This window comes from Globicephala melas, chromosome 19, assembly GCF_963455315.2.
Source record: "Globicephala melas chromosome 19, mGloMel1.2, whole genome shotgun sequence".
NCBI classification, from domain to species: domain Eukaryota; kingdom Metazoa; phylum Chordata; class Mammalia; order Artiodactyla; family Delphinidae; genus Globicephala; species Globicephala melas.
The window spans coordinates 55,469,368-55,483,767 of record NC_083332.1 but is presented as its reverse complement, the minus strand read 5'-3'; the positions used below and the strand labels follow the sequence as shown (position 1 = coordinate 55,483,767).

Genomic DNA, 14,400 nt, shown 5'->3' with positions numbered 1-14,400 from the left:
CAGTACGCTTTTCAAGGAAAGTGACATTCAAATCTCGTTTATTGGGTTTCAAGATTACTGAGCTTGTCGTTTCACAGTAAGTGGTTTATGAAGAGTCTTCAGTAAATCCGAGTTCTGGAAGCCTTCATTTGAAGACTTAAATGCATAAAAGAAGTTTGCGCTGGCAAAGGAATTCTGTTGTGACACCCTTTGTGTCTCCTTTTCTATCTACACAGGCTTCTGCACTTGTTTGGTTGATTTAAAGTGACCCTCATTTCCCACCTTTTTTAAAAAAATAACTATGTCGATGTCTGAATCAATTCTCAAATCCATGGTAATCCTATATTCAACGTTCAGTAAACATTTATTGGGCATTTACTATGTGCATTTAGGGGAATGTCCCTTCCCTCACTAGCCTGTGTGTTCGTTGAAGTTCATGGACTAATTTTTTTTCTTCTGAAATTCAAGTGATCTGACAGAGTGCTCAGCACCAAGTAAGTGCTGGTAAATATTAGTTCAGGGAAAGCTGCACCTGGGCCCATTCCTTAAGAAATTATGTGGGTTGCTCTCAGTAGCAGTGGGGCATGGTCTATACTCTGGGAGCACTTGTCACTCAAAAGCATCTGTTTAGATTTGGTGACTTTGCAGCTGTGATAAGTAAAAGTGGGTAGGGTAGGGAGTCCCCTGCTATGTTTGCTACCTCTACTGAATATGGGGCAGTTTGAAGTAGAGAAACACTCACTTAACTAATTCCAGTGCTTTCTGAAATTAGACTTAAAAAATATCTTTTAGAAAGCATTAACTCTTACTTTATCATTTTTCCTGGAGAACAGATCCTTCAGACTCTGAACAAGAGCTTTTCTGGGCTTGTTTTAAAATGACATTAGAAATTATAACTGTAGTGTAAATTTCTTTCTGGTGGGACCACACAATAGCCAAATCTTTCTAAAGAAAGCCTAAGTGGCATTAAAATATAGGGTTTCCCCCTTGTGATCATAGTTCTGCTGAAATGTGTTATTAGAATGCTTCCTCCCTTTTCTTCACTAGTGTTAATGTATTTCTTACTCTCAGCTTTTTTATTTTCTAAAATTGTGCCACCTGGTGGTTGAAGTCTTCTGCCTATCATAGAATACTCGTTAGAAAAATTTTACCTCAGGGTCTTGGTAGAATAAGGTGAAGCAGTGAATAAAATAAGACTATAGTTTTTATATCTTTAGTGAGGGCACCCTACTGCTTAAACCCTCCCAGCTTACCTCCAAGTAAAAGTTACAGTTGCTTTGCAGGGGGCGATTAGCCAGTTATCAAAATATCAAATTGTCACAGATGAACATTTTTAAGAGTTTAAGTGGACTGTTGTGGTATCAATGTGTGCATACCTGAGGAAGTGGATGGGATTGGCATGGGGAAGGAAGAGTTGTAGCTGTGACAAGTAAACCATTCTGATGGTTTCAAAATGCCAGTGTAAAAGTGGGACTGAAGTTTTGTGTTTAACTAAGTACTAACAGTTTGAATGGAATTTATCCCTGTCTTTTCACTGCAAATACCTGTACACAAAGTCTTGTCACCAATGAACACTCCCTTCACCTTTGCTTCGATAGTGCGGCTGATGTTCATAATTACCTTGGTGCTGCCTTTTGAGATTGTTTTCTGTGTTATCAGTAGTAACTAGCGTTTATCCCTTGAGGGCAAATTTTATTTTTGGCAATGACTTAAATTTAATTGTGAACTTAGATTTGAGAAGAAAGGTAAGGATGCAACGTAAGAATATACTCTGTAACATCCTTAATTAACTTAGCCAGTCTCTTGGGCACATTAGAACAGATAAATGAGAAGTTCACACAGCAGCCTGTTTCATTGTTGGACAGCTCCAGGAAGATGACAACTGCCTCTGTAACTGCCACACTTTGGTTTCCAGTCCTGTCCTCGGACACATCTCAGAGTCAGTTCAGTTCAGCCTTTCCCATCAGGTGACAGGGCATTTCAGATATACTAATAATACTTTACCTTTGTCGCACTCACTCTTCACTATTTCAGATACTCTCACATATGTTATTTTAAACCTTATGATATAGGTCAAGAGCTAATTCCATTTTATGGAAGAAGAGACTTAGGTCTCAGATTAAGTTAGCCAAAGTGATATAACTTGTGAATAGCTGTGTCCACAGCCTTTGCCTTCAGACCCACATCTTCTCCCTTGAAATCCATTACTTGTCGTACTTAACCAGGCTGTTCTTTTTATCTGTCTCCTCTGTTGTGGGTTTCCCTAAGTTAGTAAATATTCCCAATTTCATGAATGGCTTCCTGTTTAAACCTAGTGTCAGAGCCATCTCCATCCTGAGCATTCCCCCCGGGGGTACTCAAATTGTCAGTATTCTGGACATGGCTGATCAGGACAAACACAATACTTTTCTTTTTCTTGATGTAGACAGATCCTGTATTTCTAATAATATAGAATAATATTACATTGACTTCTTTGAACCTAGGCCTAGAATTAGTCCCTGTTGAAGTTGTAGCTAACCAGAGGTTTTTTGGGAAATAGTTTTTTTTCTATCTGAATTTATTTCATTCACAAACTGCTGGGAAGGCATGTCTTTCCTATTTTGAATGCGGGAAAAATCTGTCACGGTGGGAGATTACGTTGGGTAGTAACTCTGTCACTTACTGTGTGACCCGGGGCTTAGTTTTGCTATGAAAATATGAGTAATGCGTATTTTGACCTACAAAAAAGCTCTTTCTTATGGTTCAACTGAACTTAAAAATGTACCTACTTCCTCCGGTTATTGGGAGGATTATAAGACTTGTGCCTGCAGGTGGTTAAGTGTTCAAGAAATTATTTTCTACTCTAATAATGTGGATATATTCTTATGGCTTTGATGGAATTTAAAAAATAAGCATATGCAATATATATTTAGCTTTTATTCAGTTCATAAAACGTTACTTTGAGTTACAATAGTGTTAATAGAATAAGCTTTTAAAGATGACTACTGGAGGGTGTCAGCACTCATTTAAATGTGCTCTAAGAACAATGCCATTGTTTTAGAGTTATGTTTTGTATATTACACCCAAGAGTACAGCAGTGCATCTGCATATACACCAACAGTTAGCCAAAGCCAGTAGATAGAAGGAAAGGGGAAAAAGAGAATATCTAACTAAAAAGATAGGGTGGAGGCAAGAGGGGAATGATTGATAAAGCAAGGAATTTGTTAGATAAGGGATAGGTAAGTGTTTAGAGCTTTAGGTTAAGTCACAGCTTTCACCAAGAAGAATAGGAAAAGGAAACTATATGAAACCATTTTCTTGTTTGACACAATCACCTAGGATTAGTAGGTAGACAGGAAGACGTTTCATTGGCACCATGACTGGGTCTACAGTAACGTACGTGTTTGAAGTAAACTTTTGTGGAGGGAGGAAAAATATGTATCATGATATACATTTACGCTTATATACAAGGTGCATGTGTATATTTATCTCAGCAGCCAAGTGTGTTCTTAAGTTTTACCTTACCAATGAGAGAGGTCATTTCAGTACATCAGAAGCTTGTTTCTGAACTGTAAAAGCACACATTTGAGGGCTGGGTGATAGAAACATGCAAGAATATTTTGTCAAATATATTTACAGAATAAAATGTTAATGGCATTTTCTAGGTGACTAAACCAGTGTACATCTCCCTTCAGAAAAAATAAGCAAGGCAGAAGTAGGATAACTAATATATACATAAGTGTAGGTATATAATACTGGTATAATATTAGATGACTTAAATTGCTGGACTGTATGAGACCTCATTTTTCTGAGGCAAAATTTTTATATCATTGAAAAGACTTTGTCGTCAGTGACAGGCAAACAGAACTTGAACTTGGCTGCATTTCCAGTTTCCATTTCAAATACTCAAATACTTACTTGGCACAGCGGCCTGATTTGTGATCTTTAGCTGTGGGGTGTGTGTGTGTGTGTGTGTATGTGTGTGTGTTTAGTAGTTACTCAGTGGAACAGTGATCTTCTGATATTTTTATCACTTGAAATCTGAAATAGGTATATTATAATTCTCTGCAATTATTTGTTTAGTCATTTTTAAGGATTTTATTTGTCGGGAGTGGGATGTTGATGGGCAGTTTGAATTTCTTGGAACTTTTTTTAACAGCTTTATTAAGGTATAATTTACATACCATAGAATTCGCTCACTCTAAGTGAATTCAGTGATTTTAGTAAGCTACAGTTGTGCAGCCATTACCACAATCCTATTTTAGAACATTTTCGTCCCCCAAAGTTTTCTTTGTGCCATTTGCATATTAATCCCCACTCTCACCTTTGGGCCTAGGCATTGATCAGCTTTTTGTTTCTACAAATTTGCCTTTTTTAGACATTGCATATAAATGGACTCATACATTCCAGTGTTTTGAATATGGCTTATTTCATTTAATTTAGTGCTTTTGAGATTCTTCCATGTTGGCACATGTATAAGTTCATTCTTTTTAATTGCTAGGTAGTAGTATCCCATTGTATAGATATACCGATTTGTTTATCCATTACTTGATTATTAGACATTTGGATTGTTTCCAATATTGACTATTATGAATAATGCTATGAACATTCACATATAAGTCTTTGTGGGGATATATGTTTTCATTTCTCTTGGGTGTGGTCTTAGGAGTGCAGTTTCCAGGTCATATGTTAAGTCTGTGTTTAACTTCTTTAGAAACTGCCAAATTGTTTTCCAAAGTGTCTGTACTATTTAGTGTTCCCAGTTGCAATGAGTAAGGTCCCTTTCCTCTACATCCTAACCGGTGCTTGGTATCGTCTGATTTTGTGATTATAGCTATTCTGGTGGATGTGTAGTAATCTTTTCTGAGTTAAAAAGAATAGGTTTAAGAAAAGAATAGGTGAATAGTGCTGCATAAATATAGCAAAACCTGAAAATGATGTTTTATCTTAGACCTTGGCTGCTAATTTTCTTCTTTGTGAAATGAAGCAATTAAACTTAATTTCAGGGATTTTAGGTTCTTGTTTTCATTGTAATAATTGCATTTTATGAGTATATATGCTAAATTTGAGAAAAAAATTTCCACATCTGCTTCTTGTTTCTCTTCATGGTTTAGTTAGATTTTCTCAGCCAGATGTTAGTTAGGAAGAAAGCAGTCTACATTAATTCACACTGATGTGAGACTGAGTAATGGCCCTTTAACCCTTATACATTTAAAAAGGATTAATAGGCCAGTTCTCGTCATTGGTAGAATTTCATCAGAACAAAATGAGTTGTAATCAATTTCAGGAATGTGGGAAAAGTAATTGAAGGCACACTTATTAATATAGGCAAGCTGTTTCTGCTTGAGCACCTATTTCCAGGATTGGGTCTCTTGAGGAGTCCGCTTTTTTCTGAACCTGCATATTCTCTAAACACTCCTGATAACCTGCCAAATCTGTTAAGTCATTGGATAAGGAAGCTGAGGCTCAAGTTTAATAATTTGCCTGAGGTCAGCATTCTTTTCTGATAAAAGTCACTGCAGGTTCTTACTGAAAATACTTTTAGGTCGCATTAACAAGTACAGTCACACATATTCAAGACACTCTTGTATCCACAGGTTGCTCTGCTGTGCTCCATCTCCTTCTCCTAAAGATGCATCCTGACTTATCTCCACACTTGCATACTGAAGAATGCAACGTCTTGATTAACTTGCTTAAGGAATGTCACAAAAATGTAAGAGTTCAGAAAATGACCATAAAGCAAAAATGAAACCTAGGTACAGCACACCTATGTAAAACGTTATCTCCATTAATGGAAGGAAATGATAATGTCTTAGTTATGGGTCTTAGCTTAGTAAAGATTGATGCTTGTGATCTTTTTAGAAACCATTTCCCTTTATGATGAGTAGAAATCAAGCATGGTAGTTTATTAGGGAGCTTCTGAAATGATACATAGTAATTAGAATCCCTGTTCCTTGTCCTTGACTTCTACAGTGCTGTGTTTAAAGGAAGTTGAAACATTTTTTATAATTATATGTTAACTAGATTTAAATTGTGACTGGCCTAATTTGACAGGTTTACTTAGTTGTTAGTGGAATGGAAATAAAATTCCATGGTTAAAACCAAAATAGAAAATAAGCCCATTTTTGGAATGCGTTAAATTAATCTGATATTTTTCCCAATGTCAACTATTTAGCTTTTTTCATGTGTTTGATGTATGAGACAGTTATAAGGAGCATTTGTGTTTTTCTTTAACTTTGCATGATGCATTATTTCCTTCATGTTATTCATAAACTGTAGATATATCAGATTCCAATAATAGTATTATTTAAATGAGTAAAATTTTAAGACTAAAAGTAAGGTAGTAAGGAATGCCGATGACCTGTGAAGTCAGGTATTTATACTGGTTCAAAGAATGTTGTTGATGACAATATGCTTTTCGGTAAACTATTTCTGCCATACATCTAGATTAAGAATTGATACTGTGGGATTGACATATATTCACTAATATGTATAAAATAGATAACTAATAAGAATTGATATTGTAAGTCTTTTTAACTTTAGCCATTCTATGGATGTGTCATAGTATATTATTTGGTTTTAAATTGTGTTTCCCTGGGGGCTGATGACTTTAAGCATATTTTCATGTACTTATTGGCCATTCATATAACGTCTTTTGCCCATATTTTAAAATTGGGTTGTTTTGTCTTGTTATTGAGTTGTAAGAATTCTTTTTATCATTTGGCATAGAAGTCCTGTGTCTCATAAGTGTATTGTGAATATTTTCTCCCAGTCTGTGGCATCCTTTTTTATTTTCTTAAAGATGTGTTACAAAGAGCCGTTTGTAAGTTTGATGAGGTCTAATTTACCAGTTTTTTCTTTTATTGTTTGTTTTTTGTGTTCTAAGGATCTTTGTATATTTCCTGGTCACAAAGATTTTCTCCTATTTTTTCTTCTAGAAGTTTTACAGTTTCAGCTTTTAAAATTTAGGTCTGTGATTCAAGTTAATTTTTGTGTATGGTGTGAGGTATGAGTCAAGGTTTATTTCTCTCCCTGTGGATACCCAGTTATTCCAGCACCATTTGTTGAAGAGACTGTCCTTTCCCCACTAAATTACCTTGGTGCCTTTGTCAAAAATCAGCTGACCATATGTCAATGGGTCTACTTCTGGGCTCTCTGGTCTGTTCCACTGATTTATATGTCTGTTCTTAACACCAGTTGATTCCAACATTATCTTACTGGGGCCACCTGGTCCCATGACTGTTTTGTCCTCTTTTCTGTCCCAGTTTACTTTCTATGCTCTATCTGGAGTTCTCTCTCAGACGTAAGTTTAATCACTGTTCCCCTTAATGGCTCCCTTTGCCTGTAGAATAAACTCTAAAATTTCTTTGTGTTTCGAGGCCTTCATGTACTGGCCCCTACTTACTCTTGGGCTTGACTACACGCCACCCGCGCCCCTCATCCTTCCTGCGTGTTCTTGTCTGCAGTTGTACTGGAGCATGTTTTTGTCTTCTAAGCCTTTGTACTTGCTTTTTTCCTATGCTTAACTTAGAGCCTTCCTCACTGTCTCAACTTCTCATTTGCTTGATCAGGTTTTATCATCCTCCAGGCTTTATTCTGCTTAATTTGTCATTTCCTCTTCCTTTTCTTTCCTGACCCGGATTCTCTGTACTCCAGTAATACTGTACAGAATAGATTTCCTACGTTATGGCAGTTACTCTTACTCTTTTTGGTCTCAGGACTCCTGCACACTCTTAAAAGTTATTGAGGACCCCAAAGAACTTTTGTTTATGTGGACTATATCTACCAATATTTAGTGAATTAGAAATTAAAACTGAGAAATTGAAAAATACTAATTTATTTAAAAATTATAATAATAAACCCATTACATGTTAATAGTTATTTTTCGTAAAAAAGACCTTATTTTCCAAAACAAAAAAACGGTGGGAAGAGTGACATTGCTTTTGCATTTTTGCAGTTCTCTTTAATGTTTAGTTTAATAGAATACAGCTAGATTCTCATATCTGTCTCTGCACTCTATCTGTGGTGATATTACACTTCATGTAGCCTCTGGAAAAATCCACTGTACCCTTGTGAGAGAATGAAAGTGAGCAAAGCAAATAAGATCTTCAATTATTAGGAAGATAGATTTTACCTTCCCCTGGAAAGGTCTTGGGTAGCCCTGGGGACTACACTTTGAGAACCGCTGCTTTATAGCAATCACTTCATGATTTGTCTCTTTCCTCTGACTCTGAGCTATGAGAGTAGGGCCCAGGTCCACCTTGCTCACTGTTGTGTCCCTAGTGCCTGGGACACTGTCTTCCAGACACTGACTAATTGATTCACTTATTCAGTCAGTTGCTCTACCAGTTTGTTCTCTATGAACAGACACCAGGCACTGGAGGCTTATGCACGTGTATACAAGAGAAGTGCAGTCCATGGGCATTTCTTTTACCAACTCCACTGGGGCGTTTTGGGTTTGTTTTTCACATAATGTCACAAGAGTATAATTCTCATTTGGGCTAATGTTGAGGTGAAAGTGAAAATATAAATTAGTTTTTGTCTTGAATTTTAAAATAAGATGTATGTGTATGGGATGATATGAATAAATATAAACTAAACTATGAAATATTACCTTACATTCTAAAAGTTTAACCCTTTCTGGTATTTCTCTTTGGCCAGAAGGTGTGTGAAAAAGCATTGTCCCTGTTTGTTGTCAAAGAGGTAGTTTATACACAGGAAATATTTATCCTGAAAAGGTAATTAGGTAATCAGTAGGAGATCTTAAATGCTTGCCGGAAAAACTCTGACCATTTATTCAATGTGGACCAGAAAAGTACATTTAAAGTGGTGAAGAAACAGGGAAAAAAGAAGTAGCATGACTATTACTAATTATGTGTTGTCTGGTTTCCATGAAAGCCTTAATTAGAAAGAAAAGGAAAAGATGTGCTTATTGTTACAAGTTCAGCATTTATGGCATGTCATTATAGGAGATCACCATGCTGTCCGACCTGCCCATAAAAATCGTGACGTGCAAACACAGTAATTATGGCCCTACTAAAATTCAGGTTCTTGATGTCAGTCTTTATCTGCTTTGGAGCATATATACTTTTTGCCATGATGATAGTCACAGGACTTGAAACCACTAGAAGATTTTTATCTTCGCTTTTCAAACAAAGCAGACTTTGAATTCAGACATTGATTTTCTTATATTGTGAATTACTGGCTTGGTTATGTGGCCCTTACAGGCCATCTAATAATAGTGTTATGTGTTTCTAATTTATTTTGATGACATTTTGAGTGGAGGCAAATGAGAGAATGGCTTTGGCACCAAGCTTTCCATAAGTAACTCTTCTATGGGACAGGAGTGTTTGCTGGTGAAGGAAGTTACTGGTCGTGTCAATATGGCTACACTGCCCTTTGACATCACTCTATAATAGAGGATGGATAACATGCCCTTAAAGAAAGGGTATTAGGTAATAAAATGCTTTTCACTCGGTCATTATGAGGTTTTGGTAGGTTAATAATCTTCTCTTTTATCAAAGAAAAGTCTTTTTATTTTTCATTTCTACCTATAGAGCATTTATTCCTCTTTTGTAGGAATGCCAGAATAAGCCTGTTTATTTGTATATTTTATACTTGTGACTTAACTATTAACTGTTTGCTTATTGACAACGTGACCCATTAAACCCATTTCTGTAGGAATAAGTGTTTCAATTCTGTGTGCCAGAGACCTTAGCATATTATAGGATGAAATATTTTACACCTTTTCTCCCTTTTAGCACAGCATTCTGAAATTTTTTGGTCATTGCAATGATCTTGATCGGGAGATGAGAAAATGCTTGAAGAATGAGGTAAGGAAAATGTTAAAGGATGGAAATGGTTGAACAATAGAAAAGAACATCTTGGAACAATATTGAGTTTTTTGCAAATTTTTGTATAACACCAAAAATTGACTTTATATGTATGTCTTCCCCTAAAACCAAGAGGAGAAATGAAAGTATCTTCTGGGGACAGTTTGGGGACATTGCTGATTTTTTATTGCATGTACATAAATGAAAACAACTATCTTATAATAGTCACTGTAACTCCTTTGGATGGATTTTTAAGGTTTAGGACATTGAAGCTGTTCAGCAGAAAGACTTGTTAGTCAGTGTTTAGCTATAGCAAGTAACTAAAACTCTCTGGGCCTCAGTTTCCTTGTATAACATGAGGAGGCTAGACTTAGGCTCTTTCCAGCTTTAAAATTTTGAATTTCTTTATAATTATAGTATGTACAACCCGTAGGGATCTAGTTTGACTTGTTTGGAAAGACTCGTTTCCTGAATAGAGTTTTAGGCTATGACTTGGACTTGGGCAAACGGCCAAAGTTTATTGTCTTTTTGCAGGTACTGCAAACTGAACAGAGTGCGTTTTAAATCTTTGAAAAGAAATTTAATTCCATTTCTGTTTTGTTCATCAGATATTTTAGGTCCAGAACCTTTAAAAATATATAACTACTAAAAATCTGCCCTCCAATTTGCGTTTTCTGTACTTTTGAACGTTTTTTCCCCTATGAGCCTCATATTGAAAGGTATTAGATATGATATTTGAAGCCATTCAGCATCTATGAATCATTTTTTGTGTTTTCCACTTTGGGGCTCTCCCCCCGCCATCCCGCCCTTCCTGGAATCCCTTTACAGCATCTTTCCTGTTTGAAAAACTTCCTGGAGTTCTGATAATTTTCTTTGTGTGAACAAATGGGTATAAGTGTTTTAAACTGGTTTTTGAAAAGAGTTTTTTCATCATATGTAAATGGTAGTTTATATGGAAACTAAACCTAGGGCTGTGTTCCTGTTTTAGTAAGATTATGGAAAAATAAAACCCATAGTGTTTTATTTGGTATAGCTGTTTGTTTCTTACATGCTTTCAGTTGTATAAGATAGCTTTTTTCCTAAGTTTAGATTTTTTTTTTCCCTTACATTTCAGTGATTTTGCCATTGGTTTGGTGATTAGATCCTCATATGAAATTTTTTTTTTCCTATTTGGTAGAAGAATGTGTAGATATTTTTCTTATTTTGTCTGAGTCTGTTTTCGTATAAATGTCAGGTTTTCTCCTTGACTGCTTTCTAAGTCCTCTATGTAGTTTTTTATATTGCTTCATTACCTGAGTTATAGATGTTTTTCTGTCTGTTCTTTCATCCTTCAATTCTCCGAACCTGTGCTCATTTATTTCCTCTCTGCTTTTAATGCTTCCCAGTTTCCCATTTACTGCTTCTAATGCTCTCCTCCTACCATTTCCTTCATGTGTCATTTAAGTACTTCATTCTTTGAAGCTTTAACTAGAAAAAAGGTCCGGCCAGTTCTTTCTGATGCTCTCTTTGCTGCTTTGTTGCTGCTTTTGTTCTTTTTATTGAAATAATCGCTAATACTACTTTTGCAGCATCCTCTTTTGTCTCTCTTACTTGTTTGGTTTGGTTTGGTTTTTGGCTAATTGACCTTCCATGCTATCTGCGTTGTTTGGTGGTGTTTTGTGAATAACATTATAGCTATCCCTTTTTTTTCTTCTTTTATTCAGGGGCCATGTTGACTCCCTTTGGAGATATCGTAACATGTATTTTAATATACACTCTGTTTTAATTTGCTTTATGACTTATTTTATTGGCCTGCTACAGAGTATTGTCTTCTGAAGACTTACCCATTAGACCCTCCTTTGAACCTGATTGTTGGAGGCTTCATATGATTAAAGAGGGATATCAAATATTTTTCTCAGAGCAGGTATCCCTCCATGTTCTACAACATTTTTTTTTTAACCTTTTAAAGCAATGAAATGCCCTTCCCCTCTCCCCACCGACAGTCTTATGAAGAAAATTAATGTATGACGGATAAAAGGAATGTTTTGGTTAAAGGGACCTGGTGTTTCATCTGTTATTTGAAATGGCCCTTTGATGAGGAAAAAAAAAAGTTTGAAAACTGCTACTATTCCAGAAGATATGTTAGAACTCTTCAGTCAAAACTTTAGACCGAGAAAACTTCTTAAAGATTATCTAACCCAACTCCTTACATTTGAGCTTACTGGCCCAGAAGATGAAGTAACTCAAAGGTGTTAATCTCAGGACTCAGGGGAGGGCAGCCAGAGTCCCTGGTTAGTGCTGTCACTAATCTTTTGCTTCTATGGCTTCTTTCCATATCTCTGACAGCTGAAAGATTTTGATGTCCAATTATTCACATATACTCAGTTTTTTCAACTTGAATTTGCTTTTCCTTTTTTTCCACTCTGCCTAAGAACCCCTCTTGCACCTTTAAAATATGTCTTTATTGGTGTATTTATTATAAGCATGTAAATATACACGTATAAAACCACTTACATTCAAGTTTCTCTGCTTTAAACAAGTACTTTTTCTCAGTGCCAGGCTCTGGGTTTCCTGTTAGTTATAACCTGCTGGCCAGATCAGAATACTAGGCTAAAATCCTCCAAGGTGAAAACTACATTTAGATCCAACCGATTACAGAAACATAAGATTTGGGGAGAATTGGGTTTGATGACTATTCATGATGAAAAAATCCTAGGAAGTTCAGCTGACTATAAGTTTCCATATGAACCATTAGGATAATATGGTTACTAACAGCCAGTTACTCTTTTGGCAATATTTATAGAAATATGGTGTGTTTAGGTCATAAGAACTAGAAAGCCCCCTGTAGTCCATATCTGCCGGACTTTGTTTAGAGCACTAGAGTATTTAATTCTGGTGTGGTATTTTTTTATAAGGGGTTATTCATATTAAAGTGTTGTATAAAAGGCACTTTACAGATAAGACTTTAGAAGGCAGAAGCTGTGTTCTGTGGAACAGTTGTAGAAACCAGCAGCGTTCAGCCTGTAAAAGAGATAGTGAGTGGGTTACCTGTAATCAGATATTTGGAAGATTGTAGCAGGCAAGGAGAAATAGAGGGAAGTAGGAGAATTTACAGGGAAACACTTGGTTCAACACGAGAAGCTCTGGAACAAGTAGAAGTGTCCAACAGTTAAACAGGCTGCCTCTCAGGGTAGGGAGCCTCCTGATTAAGAAGTGTTCAAGTAGAGGTTAGATGACACGCTAGATTGTGAGCTTCTGGAGAACAGGGACAGGACTCATCCATCCTAAATATTTATTGAATTCACGTTTTGGGAGGAAATTAACTCAGCAAATATTTCTGCACCTATTAGGAGTTAGGTGCTGTACTGTATTGAATGAAATTTTACTAGATGGCCTCTAAGGTCACTGTTTCCAATCTCAGATTCAGTGAAATAAGAGCCATGTAGAAATTTTGTCAGTAAAAATGTTATTTTTATTTTGCAAATATATCTAAATATTTAACGTATGTAAATGATGATGTAATCTATTGTCTCTCTTCTCCCCCCCTTCCTTTTATTTTCTAGTACATGGAAAAGAGGAACAAGAGCAGGGAGCGTGGCAATGCAATGCGAAAGAGACTTTTTAATCCTCCAGAGGAATCTGAAAAATAGATCATACTTTCATTGGATGCCTTGGCTGAGAGAAGACCCAAAGACTCTTGGGTGGTAGTTGAAGGAATCCCGTTGCATTTGGTCTTCAGAATCCTTTGAATGGAAAGTGACCCATGAGAAATCGAGCCTTGGAGAAGTATGGAAGCCCTGGATCTGGAATTTTGGTTGGGCAGAGCCGTTAGTACTCTCTCTCCTCTTCCACCGCACCTGAGACTTCTAACGTGTTTGTTCCCTTTGCCTACAGCCCGTTAACATTTGAGTAACTTATCTCCCTCAATAAAATCATTGATTCTAATCATATTTTCTCTGTTCTCTTAGACTCTCTTGGAATTAGGGCAAAATGGTGCCGTTAGACTTCTCTTTTTGCAGTGTGGCAGTTCTGGAGCCTAAACGTTGAAGGCACAGCTAGGGCAGACAGAGCTTGGGGAAATCCCAGCTGTGTTAACTCTATGAAAGTCTTCCAACTTTATTGTTTTTAAAGAGTTCTTTTCCAAAAGGTTAAATGTTTAGCATTGGTAAAATTGTGTCTGGCTAGGATTTAAGTCTCAGCAGACTTAGCTTCTCCGTTTGGTTGAAGGTGCCCACCCTGGGTGCCAGTTGTCTCGTGGGCATCAACCTTAGGTACGCGTGCCTCCTCTTTGCTGGACACAGGGCCCTTCTTCCCAGTCTCATTTCTAGCAGCCATCCTGCCAGTGTTCCTTTCGCCGGGTGTTTCTGAGACCTGTGACAGTCTGGAAGCCAGCTTCCAGCCATGGCCACAGCAGGGCCTTGAACTTCCTGTTGGATGAGGTGTCAGCAGACTGTGAGCCATGAGCTCTTTGTAGTGAACTCTGCCTTCATGTGCAGCAGGAGGCCTTGTTGGGCATCAGTGTTTGGTAGTGATTTCCCCATCACAAGAGGTGTTCAAGAGGCTGGACATTCATTTAGCAAGGGGGTTACCCAGGGTAACAGACATTCGATAAAGGCATGGAGGAAGAAGC

At 36.8% G+C, this 14,400-nt stretch overlaps 1 protein-coding gene across 4 annotated transcripts in view; it reads left to right on the top strand.

Moving 5' to 3' along the window:
* Window positions 1-13,720, top strand: part of CMC2 (C-X9-C motif containing 2) — a 38,350-nt gene extending 24,630 nt beyond the window's left edge. For 3 of the 4 annotated variants that reach the window (XM_060289072.1, XM_070044235.1, XM_030863270.3), the window contains 3 exons: window positions 5,556-5,671; window positions 9,720-9,791; window positions 13,334-13,720. In XM_060289072.1, the coding sequence (XP_060145055.1) occupies window positions 5,556-5,671; window positions 9,720-9,791; window positions 13,334-13,420 (275 nt within the window). In that variant the 3' untranslated portion in view covers window positions 13,421-13,720. The remainder of the gene's footprint in view (window positions 1-5,555; window positions 5,672-9,719; window positions 9,792-13,333) is intronic. The other variant, XM_070044234.1, reaches the window with a different exon arrangement.
* The last annotated feature ends 680 nt before the right edge of the window (window positions 13,721-14,400 follow it).